This window comes from Aquarana catesbeiana, linkage group LG06, assembly GCF_042186555.1.
Source record: "Aquarana catesbeiana isolate 2022-GZ linkage group LG06, ASM4218655v1, whole genome shotgun sequence".
NCBI classification, from domain to species: domain Eukaryota; kingdom Metazoa; phylum Chordata; class Amphibia; order Anura; family Ranidae; genus Aquarana; species Aquarana catesbeiana.
In genome coordinates this window covers 67612321-67636684 of record NC_133329.1, presented here as the reverse complement: position 1 = coordinate 67636684, position 24364 = coordinate 67612321, and the positions used below count along the sequence as shown (strand labels likewise).

Genomic DNA, 24364 nt, shown 5'->3' with positions numbered 1-24364 from the left:
GTTTGGGGTACTGTGTGGGTACAGGCATTAGAGGACTGGAACTACTGACTAACTTCGGAGTCAACCCGTCTGGGGTCTCCTCCTGTGTTAGTCTTGTGCCGAAAGGGGAGAAATGTGACAGACCTAGCCGGGAGAGAGACTTTTGGAGGGGACTGAATGCTAGCCTCTTGCCGATCGATCGTGGGCCCTGGCATTTGGGGGAACGGTGCTCTTTGTGAGCTGTATGCCTGGGGACCCTTGAGGTGGTATTACTGTGGATTCGGGTCCTGGTCCCCCAGGACACACAGACTCTGGGGACCCTGGATTTGCCATATTAGAAATAGTGGCTGATTCATAATGCTGGGACAAAAACTGTTAGGAGATGCTGATGTCAATTCCAGCCACCTGTCTGTTGCCTGCTAGAATGTGTATTGTAAATAAGTCTAGAGTCATTAGATCCCCATTGTTGTTTGTGTTAATTAACTCTGCTATTGTGTGAAGAAGAGTTCGGTGTGGATTTGTGATAATGTTGTTTGGGTTTTCTGAGCTACAAGACAGCCAGTCTGGCCTAAAGGTCATGTCTGAGTCATCTAGGCTGTCTAAAGGGATTAGTTAATTAGCCCATGTTAATTAGGTTTCTGGTCACAGGTGTATGTTCAGAGTAATATGAGCAGGAGGTATACACCTCCTCTTTTACTGTATAAAAGAGTCTGTATTTTTCAATAAAGGAGATTCCTGGTTGAACTTACATACAGCCTGCCTGGTGTTTGTTCTGAGCTACACAACTGGATTAGAACGGCACATAGCTGTAGTTCTAGTCCCGGAGCATCGGATGACCGAACCATCAGATGTTGCGATCTGCAATCTGATTCTATAGCCTCAGAGGAGTGTCGGGACAGTGGAATCGAGCAAGCAAGGGGCTTGTTACACCCATAGATAGCATGTTTGGCACTGCAGTAATGGAAAAATACAAGACTCACTACGAGTATCTGAAAAAGTGGACAGAAAGGATTACTGAGGTCTATCAGGCTGCTTTAAAGGTAGCTATTCAAGCTGCACAAAGAGGAAAAGAACACTATGACAAGAAGACTCATGGAGTTGAACTTTCACCTGGCAGCAGAGTTTTCGTAAGAAATCTTACTGAAAGAGGAGGACCAGGAAAACGGAGATTGTTCTGGGAAGACGCCGTACATGTTGTCCTTAGGAAAAAGTGTGAAGATAATCCAGTGTACGAGGTCAAGCAGAAATTGGAAAAGGCGGAACAAGGATTCTACACCATAATTTGTTATTGCCATGCGATTACCTACCCGTCAACCGAGGTCAGAAGATACCTGACAAACCCAGTGCTAGAAAACAAGGCAAAGTTCCAAAGACTACTCAACCGTCTTCTCTGAGGGAGTATCAGACGATGAATCTGACCATGAACTAGAGCAATGGAGATCTTTCATTCCTGTACCTCAGAGAGACCACACAAGGGAAGACACAGAGTTGAATCCAGAAGCAGCGGAGTTCTACCCTTGTCAGCTTGAAACTAATGGGGAAGTTACAGAGGGAGTTACAAAGGAAAGTACAGAGGAAGCTACACCGGAAGCTACAGAGGAAACTACAGAGGAAGATACAGTGGAAACTACAGAGGACGAGTCTGTGGGTCAACCTGAACAAACTGCATGTTCACCAGGGGAAATAGAAGAAGAAAATCCTTCACCCGGAAAGCCAACAAAGACAGTTGACAGTGACTAAGACGAGCATGAGGATGCTTCAGATGCCCTTCCTCAATGCAGGATCCAGCCCAGCAGGAACAGGAGACAACCAAATGCTCTGACTTATGACACTTTGGATCAACCCAGTAGTGTTGCCAGAAATGCAGCTGTACAGGTCATAGACCGTATTCATACACTACCTATTTGCCCTAGCTGGTATTTAAGTCCAGAATGTTTTGCTGAGGACTGGTAAAAGTAGTGCTAAATTTCTTACCAGGCCCTTCAGGTCAGGTATGGATTTTGAGGGGAACCCCGCGCCAAAATTAAAAAAAAAAGTGGCGTGGGGTCCCCCCAAAAATCCATACCAGACCCTTATCCAAGCACACAACCTGGCAGGCCGCAGTAAAAGAGGGGGGATGAGAGAGCAGCCCTCCCCTCCTGAACCATACCAGGCCACATGCCCACAACATTGGGAGAGTGCACCTTGTCCCCATGTTGATGGGGAGAAGGGCCTCATCCCCACAACCCTTGCCCGGTGGTTGTGGGGGTCTGCGGGCGGGGGGCTTATTGGAATCTGGTAGCCACCCTTTAACAAGGGAACCCCCAGATCCTGGCCCACTGTGTGAATTGGTAATGGGGTACAAATGTACCCCTACCATTTCACAAAAAAAGTGTCAAAAAGGTTAAAAAACACAAGAGACGGTTTTTGACAAGTCCTTTATTAATTTCTTCTTTCTTCTGGTCTTCCTTAGGTGTTCTTCTTCTTCCTCCATCTTCTTCTCCAATTTCTTCTTCTCCATCTTCTTCTTCCTGCGCTCTTCTCATCCCTCATCTTCCTCCTGCTTCTTCTCCGCTCCATCCGCCTCAGTGGGAGTCTTTCGCCGTGTGACGCTTCGGTCCTTCTGACACTTCTTATAACAGAGGGCCACCCGGTGACCCCGCCCTCCTCTGACGCATGGGGACTTCATGGGGACTTCCCTGTGACTTTCCCTGTGTTGTCAGAAGGGGGTGGGGTCACCCATTTTTTTTTGCACTGATACATGTCCCCTGGGGCAGGACCAAGGTCCCCAAACACTTTTTATGACAATACCATGCATATAAGCCTTTAAAATTAGCACTTTTGATTTCTCCCATAGACTTTTAAAGGGTGTTCCGCGGCTTTCGAATTTGCCGCGAACACCCCAAATTGTTCGTTGTTCGCCGAACGGGCGAACAGCCAATGTTCGAGTCAAACTCATGTTCGACCTGAACATAAAGCCCATCCCTACCTCCCACGCAACCAATATGTCCACCGCACACAGTGGATTGCAAATTCCAGTACTCAGGGCATGGTGATTAAGTGACCCCTATGCAATCACAGGATCACAGTGTGAATAAAGCTGTTATGAATTAATTCATTCACAACAGCTGTGTTGCCTATGCTGTGATTGGCCCAAAGCTATCACATGGTACCTGGGCCAATCACAGCACCCTGTACCATGTGATTAGCTGCAGCCAATCACAGATCACTAGTAATCACAGCTGTCATGAATGGTAAACTTTGCTATTACAATTATCCTTATTGCAATAGCAAACAAAAAGAAAAAAAAACTGCTATAGGGCAGACCTGAGGCTGTTAATCTTAATTTTCCAGCAAACTTTTCTGTCCTAAATAGCTTACCAGTTTTTTCAAAATCTCAGATCTCAGGACCTCAGTGTATATTTTAAGCCCCCTGCCCATTCCACTGCCACAGCGAGCAAGTGCTGTAAGAGGTGGTCTAATAGTCCTGTAATGTGACATTAAAATATAAAAGGTGAGATAATATCACAAATATTTTCTTAATTGGGGGGAATGGAAAATATTTTTTTGATATTAGTGATCAATAGTTAGACAAATAATCTCAATTTGAAATTAAATTAGACAGAGCAAGCCTGTTGAACTAAATTATCATGTAGCTGCCAAGCTTCTGACCGGCTTGTGTGAAGATAAGGGAGGACAAGGGGGTCACCTTATCAGGCCTGTTGGACATGGTTGCATTGCAGGTGTAGCACCACCCCACTCATATAGGGTTAGGGTTGCCACCTGTCTGGGATTCACCCGGACAGTGCGGGTTTGGAATCATGTGTCCGGGTTTCAGACTGCCTGAAACCCGGACACATTATTCAGACTTGACTATGGCTTCCCAGCAGGGTTGCTGGCTGCAGTTGTCTAAGCTGAGAGTGTCTGTTACACTCTCTTTCACACTGCCCAAAGCCAGCACTAATAATCCCCCCCCACCAAACACACACAGACGGGAGAGGAGAGAGGGCTCGATCTGCACCCCTTAGTCCCGCCCCTACCCCTCTGTGTCTGTCCACACTCCATTCCCTGGTGCTGTGCCTCAGAAAAGGAGAGCGGGGCTGTAAATTTGAAGTCCAGCAGCCTCAGATACATCTGGATGAGAGGTGCTGACTGCCAAGGGGTGAGTGAGCTCACCATCCATCCCTGTCTCTGATTGAAGTCTCTTCTCTCTCCTGCCTCTGAGAGAGTACACTAAGGTTTATCAGGGTTCTCAGAGCACCCCTTAGATCAGAGTTCCCCTTTACACCAAAGGGCACAGTGTTCCCCGTTACATCAGAGTCCTCTCCCTACATAAGAGTTCTCAGTGTTCCTCCTTAAATTAGGGTTCTCAGAGCATCCCTTATGTTAGAGTCCCTAAAGTTCTCCTTACGTCAGAGTCTGCAAAGTCCCCCCTTACAGTGAAAGTTACTGCAAGTTCAGATGTAAAAGGGGAACTCTGTGGACTCTGATGTAAAGGGAAACTCTTGTTATTAACTTCATATGGTTAGAAATGTTATTTAAAGCGGAGTTCCGACTAAAAAAAAAAATTAAAAGTCAGCAGCTACAAATACTGCAGCTGCTGACTTTTAATAATCGGACACTTACCTCGTCTCCCCCTCCTCTCTGCAGGACCGTGGGCGGGCACGCATAGTGCGAGCCGTGCTGCATGCTTAGACTGGCTGGGCAATCATCTGGGACCTGTGACGTGTCCCAGATGATTGCCGAGAGGGAGGGGGGAGAGGTAAACTTACTTCCAGCGCCGCGGTGCCCCGGGAGGAAGTGGGAGCTGCCCCCCAAAAAATGACATGCCAAATGTGGCATGTCCGGGCGTCACCTTCTCTTAAAGCGGGAGTTCCATTTTTGGGTGGAACTCCACTTTAATAGCAAAATATATGTATAGTTTATACTATTAAAAAAAAATTGCTGTGCGCCGCTAAAGTGTTCGGGTTTGACGTGAAGAAAAGGTGGCAACCCTATATAGGGTGTAGTGGCAGGTGCTACCCCCTGACATACCACTTTTTTTTTTTTGCCATGCGACGGAGCACAACTTCTCTTTCATGACAATGTGTATTGGGCTGTTAGGCAATCAATTGGTTTTGATAGGTGTCTGAGGAGAGTCGAACACGTGTTAACCCCTTAGTGCCGACCGTATGCAATTTTGCGTTTGTGGCTTTAAGGGGTTATACCGGGGCGATGGCTGCAGCTGCAGGCATCACCCTGGTACCATTTTTTTAGAGCGGGTGGTCGACTCTTTAGTGATAACAACTGATGTGGCTTTAAGCCACTCGGCTGTTATCCTAAAGGAGCGGAAGGGGACGCCCCCTTCTCCCACTGCCTTCCACCGCTCTTCCTGGGCCTCCCGTCCCACCAGGAGACTCAATCCATGATCCGGCATCTCCGGCAGCTAGGCTGAGACTAGAAGGAAGCCAGAATACGGCTTTGATCGGGTCTCCTATGTAAAATCCAGGAAACGACGTCACAACGTCACTTCCGGTTTACTCGGCTGCCAATAGCTTGGATTTTTAAAAAAAATTACAGTATTCAGAATCGCCGTTTTTGCAAAGGAGGGATTTGGGGATACCTCCATAAAGAGTACCTGTCACCACCTATTACTGTCACAAGGGATTTTTACATTCCTTGTGACAGCAATAAAAGTGATCAGAATATTTTTTTTTTAAAGGACAATGTAAAAAAAAAAAAGAAGAAAGAAAAAAAAAAAGAAGAAAAAAAAATATTTTTTTTTAAAGCACCCCACCGCGGGGAGCGTGCTTGCACAGCAAAGAAAAAGCATGCGTAAGTCACGCCCTCAAACGTAAACGTAAATAACACATGTGAGGTATCGCCACGATCATCAGAGTGAGAGCAATAATTCTAACAAAAGACCTCTGTAACTCTAACCTGATAACCATTACATTTTTTTAAAGCGTCTCCTATGGGGATTTTTAGATACTGGAGTTTGTTGCCATTCCACGAGTGCGCAATTTCAAAGCATGGCATGTTATCTATTTACTTGCCGTAACATCCTCTTTAACATTATACAAAAAACTCGGCTAACTTCACTGTTTCTTTTTTCTTTTTAATTAATTAAAGTGTCTTTTTTCCAAAAAAATTGCGTTTGAAAAACCGCTGCGCAAAAAAAAGAACTAACACCTGCAAGACAAAGGCATAATGAGCTAGTATGCATAGAATGCTAGCTCATTATGTAATACTCATCTGAGATCGAAGCCCTCGCTGCGATGCCTGTACACCGCTCCGGCAGCTGGCCTCACTCCCGGGGGTTACTTCCGGGTATCGCGGCTCCGGCTCTGTGATTGCCCAGAGCTGTGATGACGTCACTCCCGCGCATGTGCGCGGTAAAGGCACATTCACTGAAGCAACGGCACATACGTGCCATTGCTTCAGTGTCAGTGCACATGTGCCAATGACGTCAGCACATGCAAATACAGGGGAGATCTCCTAAACCATGCAGGTTTAGGAAATATCCTGGGTAGCTACAGGTAAGCCTTATTATAGGCTTACCTGTAGCACAAAGTGGTCTGTAAGGGTTTACAACCATTTGAATTTCAGTGCAAAATCTTCTTTAAAGTGGTTGTTAACCCTGAGCTGGGCACATTTATCTGTAGTGTTTACTTATCTCTCTCCAAAGCACTAAGTCCCGTGTCTTTCTGCTGCTCCGTTCTTCTGTTATCAGCCTGATAACTTCTGACAAGTTCTCCGACACACAAGATAATAGCAGCTGGAAATTTGTGTTGGGGAGGGAACTTAGAGACAGATAAGCAGAGAGCTTGTCTATTCACAGTACAGCTCTGCATGTTCCTTTCTTCCTCTGCCTATGTGCAGGGGGGGGGGGTGCCTTTCCTCCAATCAGCTCACACACAGTGTATGCCCAGACTGCCCTTCCATTGCTGAAACGGGAAGAACATTTTCTAACTCGATGTGCACATTCTACAGAATATATAGAGCTGAAGACAGCAGATATACATGTAAAACTTATGTAGGGAGATTTGTTTCATCTCTGTGTATTATCCAAGGCTGTTCACTTCACTTGGTTTATGTAAGGGCATACACCCACTTTAATTAGGAGGTTAAATATTATTTCATCTTGGGTAAGAAATTGCTTGCGTGCTGCTATATGTGACAATAATTGATTAACCACATGCCGACCGGGCCATAGCCGAAAGACGGCCACAGCGCGGTCGGCTTATCCTGGGAGGGCGTCCAATACCCCACAATACTCTGCAATACCCCACAATGCTCTGCAATACCCCACAATGCTCTGCAATACTCTGCAATACCCCACAATGCTCTGCAATACTCTGCACTACTCCGCAACACCCCACAATACTCTGCAATACCCCGCAATACCCCTATACTCTGCAATACCCCACAATACTCTGCAATACCCCACAATACTCTGCAATACCCCACAATGCTCTGCAATACCCCACAATGCTCTGCAATACTCTGCACTACTCCGCAACACCCCACAATACTCTGCAATACCCCACAATACTCTGCAATACCCCACAATGCTCTGCAATACCCCACAATACTCTGCAATACCCCACAATGCTCTGCAATACCCCACAATACTCTGCAATGCCCCCGCCATACTCTGCACTACTCCGCAACACCCCGCAATACTTTGCACTACTCCGCAACACCCCGCAATACTCTGCAATACTCTGTACTACTCCACAACACCCCGCAATACTCTGCAACACCCCGCAATACTCTGCAACACCCCGCAATACCCTGCAATACCCAGTCATACTCGGCGATACCCAGCCATGTGCAGCCATACCCTGCCATGCGCAGCCATGCTCAGCCATATTCAGCTGTACTCGGCCTCTGTATGTGGCCAGGCTGTGGAAGTCTCACACATGGGGTATCGCCGTACTCAGGAGTAGGAGAATCTATTTTGGGGTGTTATTTTTGGTATGTACATGCTTTGTGTTAAAAAAAAAAAAAGTGTTTTAACCACTTCCTGCCCGCCGGCCGTCATACGACGTCCTTGACTTTGTGCGGGGATATCTGAATGATGCCTGCAGCTACAGGCATCATTCAGATATCATCTTTTTCAGCCGGCGATTCCCTACACCATAGGAACGATCATAGCGGCTGTTCCACTGCTTGATCGTTCTTATGGGAGGCGAGAGGGGACCACCCCCCTTCCCGCCGCCCTCCGGTGCTTCTACCGTCTCAGCGCTACGATCGAAGCCAGGATCGTTTTTTTTTTTTATTATTTCAGGCTTCCCAGCCTAGAGGTGAGATGTGGGGTCTTATTGACCCCATATCTCACTGTAAAGAGGACCTGTCATGCCATATTCCTATTACAAGGGATGTTTACATTCCTTGTAATAGGAATAAAAGTGATCAAAAAAATTTTTTTTTGGAAAAAAGTGTCAAACTAAAATAAATAAAGTAAAATGAACAATAAAAAAAAAATAATAATTTTTTAAAGCGCCCCTGTCCGTGTGCTCGCATGCAGAAGCGAATGCACACGTAAGTCCCGCCCACATATGAAAACGGTGTTCAAACCACACATGTGAGGTATCGCTGCGATTGGTAGAGCGAGAGAAATAATTTTGGCCCTAGACCTCCTCTGTAACTCAAAACATGTAACCAGTAAAAATTTTTAAAGCGTCGCCTATGGGGATTTTTAAGTAGCGAAGTTTGGCGCCATTCCACGAGCGTGAGCGATTTTGAAGGGTGACATGTTAGGTATCTATTTACTCGGTGTAACTTCATATTTCACATTATGCAAAAACATTGGGCCAACTTTACTGCTTTTGTTTGCGTTCAAAAAATTGCTGCGCAAATACCGTGCAAGATAAAAAGTTGCAACAACCGCCATTGTATTTTCTAGGATCTTTGCAAAAAAAAACATATATAATGTTTTGGGGTTCTATGTAATTTTCTAGCAAATAAATGATGATTTTTACATGTAGGAGAGAAATGTCAGAATTGGCCTGGGTGCTCCAGAACGCCTGGAGGTGCTCCGTGCATGTTGGGCCTCTGTATGTGGCCACGCTGTGTAAAAGTCTCACATATGTGGTATCGCCGTACTCGGGAGTAATAGCAGAATGTGTTTTGGGGTGTAATTTGTGGTATGCATATGTGGTGTGTGAGAAATAACCTGCTAATATGACATTTTTGTGGAAAAAAAAAAATAAAAAAAAAAATATTGATTTTGCAAAGAATCGTGGGAAAAAATGACAACTTCAAAAAACTCACCATGCCCCTTACTAAATACCTTGGAATGTCTTCTTTCCAAAAAGGGGTCATTTGGGGGGTATTTGTACTTTTCTGGCATGTTAAGGTCTCAAGAATATAGATAGGCCGTCAGTAATTCAGGTATGATCAATTTTCAGATATTGGCACCATAGCTTTTGGACTCTAAAACTTTCACAAAGACCAAATAATTTACACCAATTTGTACTTATTTTTACCAAAGATATGTAGCAGTATAAATTGTGGCCAAAATTTACAAAGAAAAATTACTACATTTGCTAAATTTTATAACAGAAACAAAGAAAATTTCATTTTTTTACTGAATTTTCAGTCTTTTTTCTTTTAAAGCGCAAAAAATAAAAAACCCAACGGTGATTAAATACCACCAAAAGAAAGCTCTATTTGTGTGAAAAAAAAGGACAAAAATTTCATATGGGTACAGTGTTGCATGACTGAGTAATTGTCATTCAAAATGTGAGAGCACCGAAAGCTGAAAATTGGTCTGGTTAGGAAGGGGGTTTAAGTGCCCAGTTGTCAAGTGGTTAATTAGTGAGCCGAACAGTTGCTACCAATAAATAGTGAACTCCCACACTAACTGCAAACATATGTAATTATCAAACTGCAAATAAAAAAAAAAACATTTATAATGTGACTGTTGAAGGAAAACGTTGAAAGTACCGAAAAATGTATTAAATAAAGTCCATAAATTGATATCCAACAAAACCGGTGAAGTCATGTGACCAGTGACACAACGCGTCGGGTGGAGCCTGTGACATTACTTCCCACACAGGGTGTGGGAAGTGGAAGTGCGGTGAGGAGGCGATTTGTTCCTTGCTTTTATGGTCAACTCGGATGGTGTTTTACTGTAATGTAGGCAGATATTTATTAAATGTACTACTTGTTATTGGCTATACTGCGCTATGGTGTTTTTTATGCTCTCTGAGTATCTGCGGACTGAGAATCGTGGATTAGGAGTATCAAGCCAGATATCGTGGAGTTGGGTAGTGTGGTTGACTTGTATACTGGGGTATGGCGCTCCCTTGAGGATAATGGGGTGACGTGGTAGGGGTTTTTTTTTATATAATGCCTTGTACCTAAAACTGCTTGTAACTTCAATAGTACCCCTGTTGGTAGTACAGGTTACCATCAACCCTATAAAGTGCAGAAAATTAGTGTGCAATAGTGCAGTCTTCAGTGAACCAAATCATACCTGATACATGTGATCATATTTACAAACTATAACAAACTAATATTTGGGGATTATGTGCTGAACCCCTAATTAAATATTAGGTTTTCACCAACAGGTCAGCATAAATACTGCCCTATCCGCAAAACCCATACACACACCTTAAACCAAGTAAAATTAAATTAATTATAAATGTGCTAAACCCTTGGTTTCCTGCAAACCTCTATATCACAGGTGTAAGCAGGACAATAGTAATACGTAATAAGTGATAATAAATATTATAGTCCATATAGTGATCAATCAAAATGTTCAGATCCAATGTTCAAAATTAAATGTTCAAAATTAACTCCAAGCTGTGACTGGGGTGCTCTCAGATGATAATGTGACTTGTTGTGCTCCCCCTCACGGGTCCCCACTCACCGACTCCCGCAACCTCGAAAGGGGCAAACAGCATAGGGTATCACGGTCACAGGCTCCTCTCCACCACAATCATCTGGGGTATCCGCTCACCGAGTTCTATTTGGGGTATATTCTCAATGGCTCCCTCATGGGAAAAAGGAATAAGGTGCTCCCATAGTGTAGTAGAGTAAAAAGTTTTATTCCATAAGTTTCCTAATGATTACACCATAATGGTAATAAATGGCTGACACAGCAGCCAACAACTAAAAACTGAAAGCTAAATAAAAACAGAACTAAATCAAAATTAAATAAAAATTAAAATTAAATTAAAAAATATCCAGTGATTCGAATGTACCACCCCAGGTGCATGTATAAAAAACTGAGTGGATCGTTCCTATAAGCAGGCTACTGTGGATACCGCAGCGTAAACTGGTAGCAAGGTGTTTGCGTTCCACCTGCGCTCCACACAAGATCCACACTCGGAAGTGACGTAGCGTGCGTGGCGCCGTCGTACGCGTTTCGTCATTGACGTCCTCAGCGACGGTGCCCGCATGCCACGCACTACGCCCTTTTGTACAGGGCCGGCATCTGATACACACCCCTTTCATATAAGACGTCCAATCCCACCACAATGGGGCGGAATATGCATCCTCACCTAGAGTATGGTGTCAGCAGAGGTGGAACAGTGACGGTCTTCCCCTACAAACACCATAGACCTGTATTTGATTCCTAACGTGCAAATATAGTCGGTTGGCCCTGGATTCCTCCACACCTTGATTTTATTTGGAGAATATTTTACCTTCCAGTTTAATAACCAGAAGCTGCCAGGATACGGCCCTGCATATACATTCCCATGCCATATTGCCAGTTTTGTTATGTCAAGCATAACAGTGTTTTACCATCTTTAATGCTTGTTGTACCCACTGTATTAACTTATATAAACCTTAACTTGTGCAGTATGGAGAATTCCATACAACCACTGCTGTGGTACAGTTAAAGTGCTTATGCTGGGGAAATGTTACCTTTACTATGGGAATATATACTGCTAACATGCAGTATTTTAAACACATATATATATGAACTCTATGCCAGGAGGGAATGGAAAAAGGAAAAGAGAAAGGAGAAAAAAGAGAAAGAAAAACGAAAAACCGAGCATCTATAAAACCACTAGTGAAGGGATGGTGTCACTCATATGTAATAGGGGACATGTTAATCCCACCCATAACCCTCTAGTGACATGTATGGATCTCTGAATGAAGCCGGATAGGGGTTCATACCCTAGATGTGTGTGTTATTATACATAGGTAGCCAAAAGAGAATTGTAATTGGCCAGAAGTAGACATGCATCCAGGCCTCACATCACATGAGGAGATACCCCTATGCCTAAGCTCCAATACGTGTATTACTAATGTGCCTCAGGGGTTGGCTAGAAAACAATTTAAATCAATGTCCAGGTTGAGGCCCTTTGGGGCAAGGGACCCCAGCCTGTATATCCAGGCGGTTTCGTTCTGTGAGATGAGTGTGGTTTTGTTACCTCCTCGCCAGTGGTCCCTGACGCAGTCGATCCCATAAAAGATCAACCCCGAGGGGTCCCGTTTATGTACTGCGTCAAAGTGGCGAGAAAGGTGATGTTTTGGGAACCCTTTTCTGATGTTTTTTATATAGGCCCAGCAGTCATCCTCTTTGAAATTCCCCATAATAACAAATCAAATCTGAATTTCTGTACCTGAAACGTTCATGCTGATCTTTCTATCCATTAGGAAAGAACTGTAGTTGACTGAACATGTGTAGATTCCACCGTCTGATAGCAATGTATTCGATATGGTTAAATCAGCAATTCCATTTAATGCTTGATCCTTATCCAATGAATATCTGGGATTAGTTGATGTCACGTTCTTATCATAACTTAGAATAAGTTTTTCTTTTAAATTCCAAAAAACTGTAAAATATCTGGGATCTGCAGGAAGTTTATCTGCTGTGAAGGTGCAGGGAATGTGAGCAATGGATCCAACTCTGGCTACACATGTAGAAGGTCCCGTCATCTGTAGAGCACCACCTGCATGAGATATAAATCAATCAAGCTTACATGTACAGTATATTTACAGTAAGGTAAAGTAAACTTGTGCAACCTAAAGAGGACCTTCAGTGATTTTTTCATCTTTCCGTCTATTAAATCTTCTGCCCTTGTTGTTTTAACGTTGGATAATAAAACATTTTTTTCCTGCCTGTAAATACCTTATACAGCCCACTTATGACATAATGCAAAGCTCGCCCTTTCACTCTTGTGAGAGTTTTCCAGGAAGGTAAGGGGGATGAGTCACAAGAGGGCCAATGTGAGCTACAGAGCTGGAGGTGTGCCTCTGTGTGTCTGTGTAAATCCAGGTAGTGAACAGGAAGCAGCTTCAGCTGCCCACAGTTAAAATGGTTGCAGCCAGACTCAGTAGGGGGAGATTTCTGCAGCATATTTGGCAAGTACAGAATAATAATATAATATGCAAAGTGGTTTTGAGGGAAGCTTCAGAATGGCAAAGATGTTTTTATTACAAATTATGTGAGCAGACTGCAGTTCCTCTTTAATTTTTAAAGCCCAACTGCTGTACCCGGGCGGTGCCCAAACTGCATGGGTCAACTGCTAATTTTTTCTAGGGTGAGCACTTTCTACTCACTTGATCCGCCAATCCTCCGGAAAAACCATGCTCCCCCGCGGTCCAGCGGTGGACCGTTCCTGTCGATGGAGCAGTCCATTTTCAAGACCACTGGAGCACAGAGGTTTTTTTTTTTTTTCTTTTGAGTGGGTGGGGGGTATTGTGCAGTGTTATATGGTATTGGGTATAACCACCGTTGAATCAATGTGTGCTGTTTTGTAGTAGCGTCCTTAAAAATAATATATTAAATAGTCATCAGCATGGGTTTATGAAAGGTCGTTCTTCCCAGACCAATCTGTTAACATTCTACGAGGAGAGAGCTGCCATCTAGAGAGAGGAAGGCCCGTGGATTTAGTGTACCTGGATTTTGTAAAGGCATTCGATACAGTCCCCCGTAAGAGCTTAATCTACAAGCTGAGATCTGCAGGCATGGACCATAACATTTGCTCTTGTGTTAAAAACTGGTCACAGGGGCGTGTCCAAAGGGTAGTGATAAATAACGTGTACTCAGACTGGTCTGGAGTGGTAAGTGGGGTACCCCAAGGCTCTGTCTTGGGACCAATTCTATTAAATTTTTTCATAAATGATATCAAGGATGGGATAAATAGCTCAATCTCAGTTTTTGTGGATGACACAAAATTAAGTAGTATATAAAGAAACGTGATTTTGCGCTAACCATACAAAAAATAAAAAAATTTGTGCTGCTGCTCGTGTTAGTCCATAAATACAAAAGACCCAAAAAATAAATAGTAAATAGTGTAACCAGCGAGCATCATATCTTAGTGTGTATTAAATATAAGTGATCCCGATAGTTATGACTACTATTGGTATACCACACTTAAAGCCATTTCAATCCGGCCAAAACTCATGAAAAACGTTATTACTATAGACATATATTTAAAAAATCGTGAAATTGATTTATTTTCCTATATTAGGAACATTTAAATCCTATACTCACACCACGTGTTCAACAGTGAAACAAAATATGTGTTATTAATTACAATGTTACTTATGAAAATCAATCCGCAACAATGTAGTGAGCACCCTGAAACATATGTTGCTAGTAACAATGTTACTTGTGACTATCAATTCGCAACAATGTGGTGAACACCATATATATCCAAATTAGTGCCAAAAATGTTTATCAGTGGGACCCTTATTCCCCTTGAACATCTTATGCCGCGTACACACGGTCGGACTTTTCGTCTACAAAAGTCCAACGGACGCTGACGGACTAAAGCTGGCTGGTAATCCGATCGTGTGTGGGCTTCTCCGGACTTTCAACGTACTTTTTTAGCCTCAAATCCGACGTACTTTAGATTTGAAACATGCTTCAAATCTTTACGTCGTAACTACGACGGACCCCGAAATCCGCTCGTCTGTGTGCTAGTCCGACGGACAAAAACCCACGCTAGGGCAGCTATTGGCTACTGGCTATGAACTTCCTTATTTTAGTCTGGTGTACGTCATCACGTACGAATCCGTCGGACTTTTGTGTGGTCGTGTGTAGGCAAGTCCGTTCGTTAGAAAGTCTGCCACAAGTCCGCCGCAAGTCTGCCGAAAGTCCGCCGGAAGTATGTCGGACAGGCTGTCGGACTTTTGTAGCTGAAAAGTCCGACCGTGTGTACGCGGCATTAGATGTAGAAATAATGATCAGTCCTTGATGGAAATATGTTAGGTTGATATTAGCACCAATCTTCTTTATAGAAAGAGACACACCGATATTCCTCCTTTTCACAAATATGGTAAAAAAGACCTCTTACCGGATCAGATGGATCTCAGGTTAGTGAGATCAGATGAGCATGTTGCATTAGCCTGCCAGCCTCAGATTATCACCTGGGCGTTTTCCTGGGAGATTTCCTCAGCCACTGTGCTCCAATTCACAGGCAGATCTAGGCATTTTCCTGGGAGATTTCCTCAGCCCCTGCGCTCCAATACACAGGCAGATCTATCCTCACTGATACAATGTATCCGGTTTTAAAATATTAGTTCATCCATACAGAAGATACACCTCAGTGGGAATAAAACGAAAAGGGCTCCATAGTGAAAATGTGTTTTATAGATTTATTTATCTATTTTATAGATATAAAGTAAATAATTATCAAGTGACCACAGGAAGGGGATGTGGGAAAGTCACTTCCTGTGTCTCCTGCCATATGAGTATAAAAACGTGATGTGTCAGCATTCAGTCATGTCTCCGTTCCCAGTGGAAGCCTGTTTAGAGGAAACGCGTCGGGTGGAGCTAGAGGCTGTGACGCCATCACGTTTGTCTGGTCTTTCTCCATGCAGTCAGCCGGTTTGCTCCCGCTCTGCATGTATGCTGATTTTTAGCTAATTGTCATCTGGTTCCCATTTTTTTATCTGAGTTCCGTTTGGTGTATACTTGGGAGTTTTTTTGATTTGTAGTTCCTGATGTGCAGTGGAGTGTTGCTGTGAACATTTGCAGTGGAAAGAATTGTTTTAAAGTGACTGTGAAAGAGATTTTGAATAAATCTATAAAACACATTTGCACTATGGAGCCCTTTTCGTTTTATTCCCACTGAGGTGTATCTTCTGTATGGATGAACTAATATTTTGAAACCGGATACATTGTATCAGTGAGGATAGATCTGCCTGTGTATTGGAGCGCAGGGGCTGAGGAAATCTCCCAGGAAAACGCCCAGATCTACTTGTTAATTGGAGCACAGTGGCTGAGACCTGGTTCACACAGGGGCGGCACGACTTGCAGGTCGGCTCAGCGAGGCAACCTGCAAACGACTTCCGCGGCGACTTGCAAAACGACTTCTGTATAGAAGTCTATGCAAGTCGCCCAAAGTCGCCCCCAAAGTCGTACAGGAACCTTTTTCTAAGTCTGAGCAAGTAAGTATAGTAAGTATTTAGGCTAAAAACATATACAATATGCAATTAGCAATATGATTTAAGGTAGGCAATAAGGCAAAAAACATATTTCTTCTTTTATTTTCGATATAGTAAGTAAGTAGCTCAGGGACAGGACTCAGGAGGGCAAGAAATTAGAATGGGCGCCCTCACACGAGGCTCTGGCTGCTCTGCTTGGCTCCATTGCACCACCTCCGCCAGAGCCACCCGATCACACTGTAGAAGGCACTCGGAAGGTCTCAGCCAGCTCCGGACCAAGCAGAGCCATGTTTTGTACTGGCAACCTTTTACTTTTACTGGCATTTACTGGCAGGAGAAAATTGCCTGTTTTTTACTGGCTGCCAGTAAAAATACTGACAGTTGGCAACACTGATTACAACGGTTCCATTGTACAGAACGGGAGGCGACTTGTCAGGCGACTAGGTCGCCTGACAAGTCGTCCCAGTGTGAACCGGCTCTTAGGAAATCTCCCAGGAAAACGCCCAGGTGATAATCTGAGGCCGGCAGGCTAATGCAACATGCTCATCTGATCTCACTAACCTGAGATCCATCTGATCCGGTAAGCGGCCTTTTTTACCATATTTGTGAAAAGGAGGAATATCGGTGTGTCTCTTTCTATAAAGAAGATTGGTGCTAATATCAACCTAGCATATTTCTAGGGCTGAAACAACTAATCAATTAATCGACAACTAATCGATTATGAAATTATTGGATTACTATTTTCATAATCGATTAATCGGCCAGTAACATAATGAGGTTAAAAATAATAATTATAGTACAAAAAGAGCAAATAATCTCTACTGTAAATATTACTTCCACAGTTCTACAGTAAAAAAATGAACCCCTTACAGTAGAGATTATTTGCTTTTTTTGTACTATAAAGGGCTCATTTTAGTTTTTTTTTAACCCCCTTATGTTACTAAACGTCTTAGACCTGGTTCACATCTTAGTGTTTTTTGGTGCTTTTTGCAGAAACGCACTACAGTTCATTTAACATGGTTTTCTATGGGACATGTTCATATCTATGCTTTTTTTCAGCCGCTGCGTATTTGGAAAGGGTCAAGGACTTTTTTTTTTAACGCAAAACGGTGCTTTTTTGGTTCAATATACTTCAATGGAGAAGCTGCAGAAAAGCATATAATGCTCCCTAATCATATAGTTGGTTGTTTATATTTACCACTGCATAGAGATATTTAAGAATTAATTGCTTTTTTTTTTTTAAACTTTACATATTAACTAAATTATACACCACACTGTTTTTTAAGGTTATTAACCGATTAATCAATTAATCGAAACAATAATCGACCAACTAATCGATTATGAAAATAATCGTTAGTTGCAGCCCTACGATATTTCCATCAAGGACTGATCATTGTTTCTACATCTAAGATGTTCAAGGGGAATAAGTGTCCCACTGATAAACATTTTTAGCACTAATTTGGATATGTATGGTGTTCACCACATTGTTGTGAATTGATAGTCACAAGTAACATTGTTACTAGCAACATATGTTTCAGGGTGCTCACTACACTGTTGCGGATTGATTTTCATAAGTAACATTGTAATTAATAACACATGTTTTGTTTCACTGTTGAACACGTGGTGTGAGTATAGGATTTAAATGTTCCTAATATAGGAAAATAAATCAATTTCACGATTTTTTAAATATACGTCTATAGTAATAACGTTTTTCATGAGTTTTGGCCGGACTGAAATGGCTTTAAGTGTGGTATATCAATAGTAGTCATAACTATCGGGATCATTTATATTTAATACACACTAAGATATGATGCGCGCTGGTTACACTATTTACAAAATTAAGTAGGGCAATAACATCACATCAGGATATAGAAATCTTACAGGAAGACCTGAACAAAATAATGGAGTGGGCAACAACATGTCAAATGAGGTTTAATGTGGAGAAATGTAAAGTAATGCACTTTGGGGCAAAAAACATGCAAACTACTCATTAGGAACTAATGGGGGAATCAAGGATGGAGAACGATCTGGGGGGTCCTAGTAGATGACAGATTGAGCAATAGCATGCAATGTCAAGCTGCAGCTACCAAAGCAGGAAGGATATTAGCATTCATAAAAAGGGGATATACTCCAGAGATAAAAAAAATAATCCTACCACTTTATAAAACATTGGTTAGACCAGATCTGGAGTATTCTGTCCAGTTCTGGTCACCAGTCCGCAGAAGGGATGTGCTGGAACTGGACACAGTCCAAAAAATGGCAACAAAACTAATAAGGGGACTGGAGGACCTCAATTACGAGGAAGAACTGCAAACACTAAATTTATTCACGCTGGAGAAAAGACGCTTAAGGGGACATGATAGCGATTTACAAATACCTCCAAGGCAATCCCAGAGGAGGAAAAAAAAACGATTAAGTCATAAGGTGTGTAAGAGGACACAGGGCCGCACAATGAGAGTGGAGTTGAAGCAGTTTAACCTTTAACTGCGAAGGGGATTTTTCACAGTCAGGGCAATTGGGATGTGGAACTCTTTTCCACAATTGGTGGTAGCTGCAGGGAGTATTGATAGCTTTAAGAGACTCTTAGATGTGCATCTTAAGGAACACAACATACAGGGATATGGAAAATAATTATAGACACTGATTGAGATGAGCCGAACACCCCCCGGTTCGGTTAGCGGCAGAACATGCGAACGGACCGAAAGTTCACGCGAACATTCGAACACCGTTAAAGTCTATGGGACCCGAACGTGAAAAATCAAAAGTGCAAATTTTAAAGGCTAATATGCAAGTTATTGTCCTAAAAAGTGTTTGGGGACCCGGGTCCTCCCATTGACAGCGTGATCAGCCGTGATTGGACATGGCTGATCACGTGGTAAAGAGCCTCCGCCGGAGGCTCTTTACCAAGATCAGTGGAGCGGTGTGTCAGGCTGACACACCGCTCCACCGATCGCCGCGATGCACGCCCCCGGGGGAGCGCGGCGGCATGTTTTCCTGCTGGACGTCATATGACGCCCAGTCAGGATAACAGAACCACTTCCCGGACGTCAATCCGCTATAGGGCGGGCGGGAAGTGGTTAATGATGCTCAAATTGAAAAAATAAAAGTAAAATATTCCTTTAAATATCGTACCTGGGGGGTGTCTATAGTATGCCTGTAAAGTGGCGCATGTTTCCCGTGTTTACAACAGTCCCTGCACAAAATGACATTTCTACAGGAATAAAGGTCATTTAAACCTGCTTGCGGCTGTAATGTAATGTCGGGTCCTGGAAATATGGATGAAAATTATTGAGAAAAACAGGATGGGCACCCCCCCCATTACCAGGGCCTTTGGGTCTTGTATGGATATTAGGGAAATCCCGCACACAAATTAAAAAAAGAAAAGGCGTGGGGCCACCAGGCCCTATATACTCTGAACAGCAGTATACAGGTGGTGCAAACAAGACAGGGACTGTAGGTTTGTTCTTAAGTAGAATCTGTTTGTAATTTGGAACAGGTACATTTTGTAACTGTAGCTCCAGCCAAAAAATCTATTTTTAAGCTTTTTGGATAACATAGGGAAGGGTTATCACCCCTGTAACATTTGTTTTGCTGTATGTGCCCCTGTTCAGAAGATTTCACCTCACTTTCTGTCCCAATGACAATTGGATTTTGAAAATTTGGGGTTATTAGGGAAACAAGGATTGGTGATAAAGCATCAGTGGAGACACCTTTTTCCCATATTAACTCTTACAGGAGAGAATTTCCCTTCCTAGGGGTAGATTTCCTCACTTCCTGTTGTCTCCCTCTGTTTGTAAGTAGGAGTCGTTTGTAAGTCGGATGTTTGAAAGTAGGGGACCGCCTGTCTATGTATATACTATACGGCCCGCCCTATATACTCTGCAGAAAATTGGGCCTTAGGTGTTGGTGGTACCAGAACACTGTAAGCCCTCACAGTTACTCTTGGTGGGCGCTGGAACGGGCCCTGCTGTGAAATATTATATCAAGAATTGTAATTACTTCCCCTTTTGAACAGGGGCAGAAAAATTGGGCCTTTGGTGGTGGTGTGGTGGTGGTGCCACAACACTGTAAACCCTCACAGTTACTCTTGGTGTGCGCAGGATTGGGCCCTGCTGTGAAATATTAGGTTAAAAATTGTAATTACACGCCCCTGTTAAACAGGGGCAGAAAAATTGGGTCTTAGGCAGTGGTGATGGTGCCACAACACTGTAACCCCTCACAGATTCTGTTGTTCAGCACAGGAACGAGCCCTGCCGTGAAATATTAGAGCAAATATTGTAATTACACGCCCCTGTTAGACAGGGGCAGAAAAATTGGGCCTTAGGCACTGGTGGTGGTACCACAACACTGCAACCCCTTACAGATATTCTAGTTGAGTGCAAGAACGAGCCCTGCTGCGAAATATTACAGCAAAAATTGTAATCACATGCCCCTGTTAAACAGGGGCAGAAAAAATTGGGCCTTAGGAAGTGGTGGTGGTGCCACAACACTGCAACCCCTCACAGATACTCTAGTTGAGCGCAAGAAGAAGCCCTGCTGCGAAATATTACAGCAAAAATTGTAATTACACGCATTAAAAGAAGAAAAAGTTATTTGGGACTTTAAATGAGGATAGTGGGGCCGTTCAAATCCCCTCCTCCATCCCGGTTCAATATTAGAGAAAAAAAGAGAACAAAAGGCAGGACTTTGAATGAGGCACACGGGAGCAGAATTATAATTTGGATAAAATGACAATTGAATAAATTCATTCAAATGTTCATATATTTACATACTTATGCATATAGCTATATATTAATATTTTATATTCCATTAAAAGATACATTATAACAAGGACAAGCGCTGGAGATGGTGAACCAAGCAGCCGGTATAAGTGCGCCACGAGGATGCCAAACAACCGCACAAGGGGCATGACGTTAACGCGCAGTGAAGGAGACCCCGCCCGCCCCACATCAGAACAGGGTAAAGGGGAAATCCCCAGTGCACGTCGCAGCTCCGGGACGTGGCAAAAGAGGCAAGGGCATAGGACAAACAACGGCCGATGCCACCAATGCGCACATATAACGCGAAAGATCAAAGTATCAAAGATCAAGAAAATAAAATAGCATCCTGTTATTTATTTCTATATGGGGACAATCAAAATACATAGTTTGAAAGTTGGAAATGAAATAAAAACAACTGAAAAATTAATTGGTAAAGAAAATATTTTGATTGATAGTGCGACCATGTGCCTCCATCCCTAATTATTTGATTAAAGAAGAAAAAAGTTATTTGGGACTTTAAATGAGGATAGTGGGGCCGTTCAAATCCCCTCCTCCATCCCGGTTCAATGTTAAACAGGGGCAGAAAAATTGGGCCATAGGCACTGGTGGTGGTGCCACAACACTGCAACCCCTAACAGATACTCTAGTTGAGCGCAAGAACGAGCCCTGCTGCGAAATATTACAGCAAAAATTGTAATTACACGCCCTTGTTAAACAGGGACAGAGAAATTGGGCCTTGGGCACTGGTGGTGGTGCGAGGAAACAAAAATGTTCTTAGAAGCTATCAACATGAACATTGAGGAGGAATAGGATAGTCACTCAGCATAACAGGATAATTACTCAGCATAGGCAGTCTTCAAGGGATCTCACATTCATAGAAAAATGAATTGGTTACATCAGCATCAGGTGCTTGGTAGCTGGTGATCCAAGACTGATTCATTTTTATGAAGGTGAGCCGATCAACTGAGTCTGTGGACAGGCGCACTCTGTGATCGGTTACAAAGCCTCCAGCAGCACTGAATGTGCGTTCACAAAGAACGCTGGATGCAGGACAGGCCAGTAGCTCAATTGCATATTGTGCAGGCTCTGGCCAGTGATCCATCCTCAAGACCCAGTAACCCAGTGGATTATCAGTTGGAAAGGTCTCCAAGTCTGATCTTGCCTCTAGGTATTCCTGCATCATGTAAATCAGACACTGGCGATGGTTGCTGGAACCGATCAGACCTTGGGGCTGCAGACTAGGGATGGGCTGTCTGTTTGGGTCGAACATCAGTTCAACTCAAATATTGGCTGTTCGCCGAATAGCGAACAATTTGGGGTGTTCGCAGCAAATTTGAAAGCCGCGGAACACCCTTTAAAAGTCTATGGGAGAAATCAAAAGTGCTAATTTTAAAGGTTAATATGCATGGTATTGTCATAAAAAGTGTTTGGGGACCTTGGTCCTGCCCCAGGGGACATGTATCAGTGCAAAAAAAAGTTTTAAAAATTGCCGTTTTTTCTGTAGCAGTCCTTTTAATAATGCTTAAAGTGAAACAATAAAAGTGAAATATTCCTTTAAATTTCGTACCTGGGGGGTGTCTATAGTATGCCTGTAAAGTGGCACATGTTTCCCATGTTTAGAACAGTCCGAGAAAAAAATTAAATTTCTAAAGGAAAAAAAGTCATTTAAAAGTACTAGCGCTAGCACCGGCTATAATGAATTGTCTGGTCTCTGCAATACACATAAAAGTCATTGAAAAAAACGGCCTGGGATTCCCCTACAGTGCATTACCAGGCCCTTTGGGTCTGGTATGAATAATAAGGGGAACCACCAACCAAAATTAACAAGGGGGCCCCCAGATCCTGCCCCCCGTGTGAAATGGTAATGGGGTACCAATGTACCCCTACCATTTCACAAAAAAAGTGTCAAAAATGTTAAAAAAGACAGTAGCCGATTTTTGACAATTCCTTTATTAATGTCTTCTTCTTTCCCCGCTTCTTCTTCCATCTTCTTCTGGTCTTCATTATTATTATTTTTATGAGGAATTATTTTAATGAGGAAGTTACAGAGGGAGTTACAAAAGAAAGTACAGAGGAAGCTACACCAGAAGCTACAGAGGAAACTACAGAGGAAGATACAGTGGAAACTACAGAGGACGAGTCTGTGGGTCAACCTGAACAAACTGCATGTTCACCAGGGGAAATAGAAGAAGAAAATCCTTCACCCGGAAAGCCAACAAAGACAGTTGACAGTGACGAAGGCGAGCATGAAGATGCTTCAGATGCCCTTCCTCAATGCAGGATCCAGCCCAGCAGGAACAGGAGACAACCAAATGCTCTGACTTATGACACTTTGGATCAACCCAGTAGTGTTGCCAGAAATGCAGCTGTACAGGTCATAGACCGTATTCATACACTACCTATTTGCCCTAGCTGGTATTTAAGTCCAGAATGTTTTGCTGAGGACTGGTAAAAGTAGTCATGTCTATTATGCTACGGTCTAATAATGGTTACTATGTTAGAGTTGTTTACTTATGTCGAAGATGTTAGGTGTTATCTTCTGTCGTTAACAAAGGGAAATGTCCTGCACTCTCACTCCAGAGATTCCAGGTCAAGCAAAAATAGCTTCAAGTGATGGGACTAGGTAGTTAAAGTAAAGTCGGCCAACAACAAAAAGGTAGAGAGTATTAGATGGTTATGATGCACTGTACTCGTAACATACCATGGATATTCCACCTTATTGGAAAAAGGACAGAAGTAATAAGGTGTCCCCTAGTTTTTTAATCAAACCTTATCTTCTCAATAACCTACACAAACCTGTGTTGTTGAGGTTTACTAATTAGTTGGCTATATGCATCAATATTTCCCTAGGTACATGAGCGCTCTGGACCTAGTGGGAAGCTGTGACATAACTGGGAGTAGATGTCACTGGGAGGACAGTTCCTCCAGTAATTGGATTACTACTTAGCCCTGGCTCCCTATGGTTTTAGTGAGATGGGGAAAGGAACGGTTCTTATACTAAAATCTGCGTATGTCGGGGATGACATAAAATTTTGTGGGGGAGAGTGTAAGTATGTCAAAATCAGGTACCCCATAAAAAATTAAATAAATAATAAGTATCACATTTCCAGCTCCAGCAGTCCAGGATTATAGTTCTGTGCATAGAGAAAGTAAAACTCGTGGCATTTCTATTAAATTCCCAGTAGATGGTAGCATAGAGTTAAAAGCCAGAATGAGGAAGAGCACATTTTAATGGAACACTGCTAATATAGCAGGTGGAACCAAAAGACAGTCTGTCTGTCTTTTAACACAATCTCAATAAATGA

General features: G+C 43.0%; 1 protein-coding gene across 17 annotated transcripts in view; it reads right to left on the bottom strand.

Annotated features, from left to right (window-relative positions):
- Positions 1–24364, bottom strand: part of LOC141148583 (uncharacterized) — a 177803-nt gene that overhangs the window by 76005 nt on the left and 77434 nt on the right. For all 17 annotated transcript variants that reach the window (XM_073636148.1, XM_073636149.1, XM_073636153.1 and 14 more), the window contains one exon: positions 12525–12854. In XM_073636148.1, the coding sequence (XP_073492249.1) occupies positions 12525–12854 (330 nt within the window). The remainder of the gene's footprint in view (positions 1–12524; positions 12855–24364) is intronic.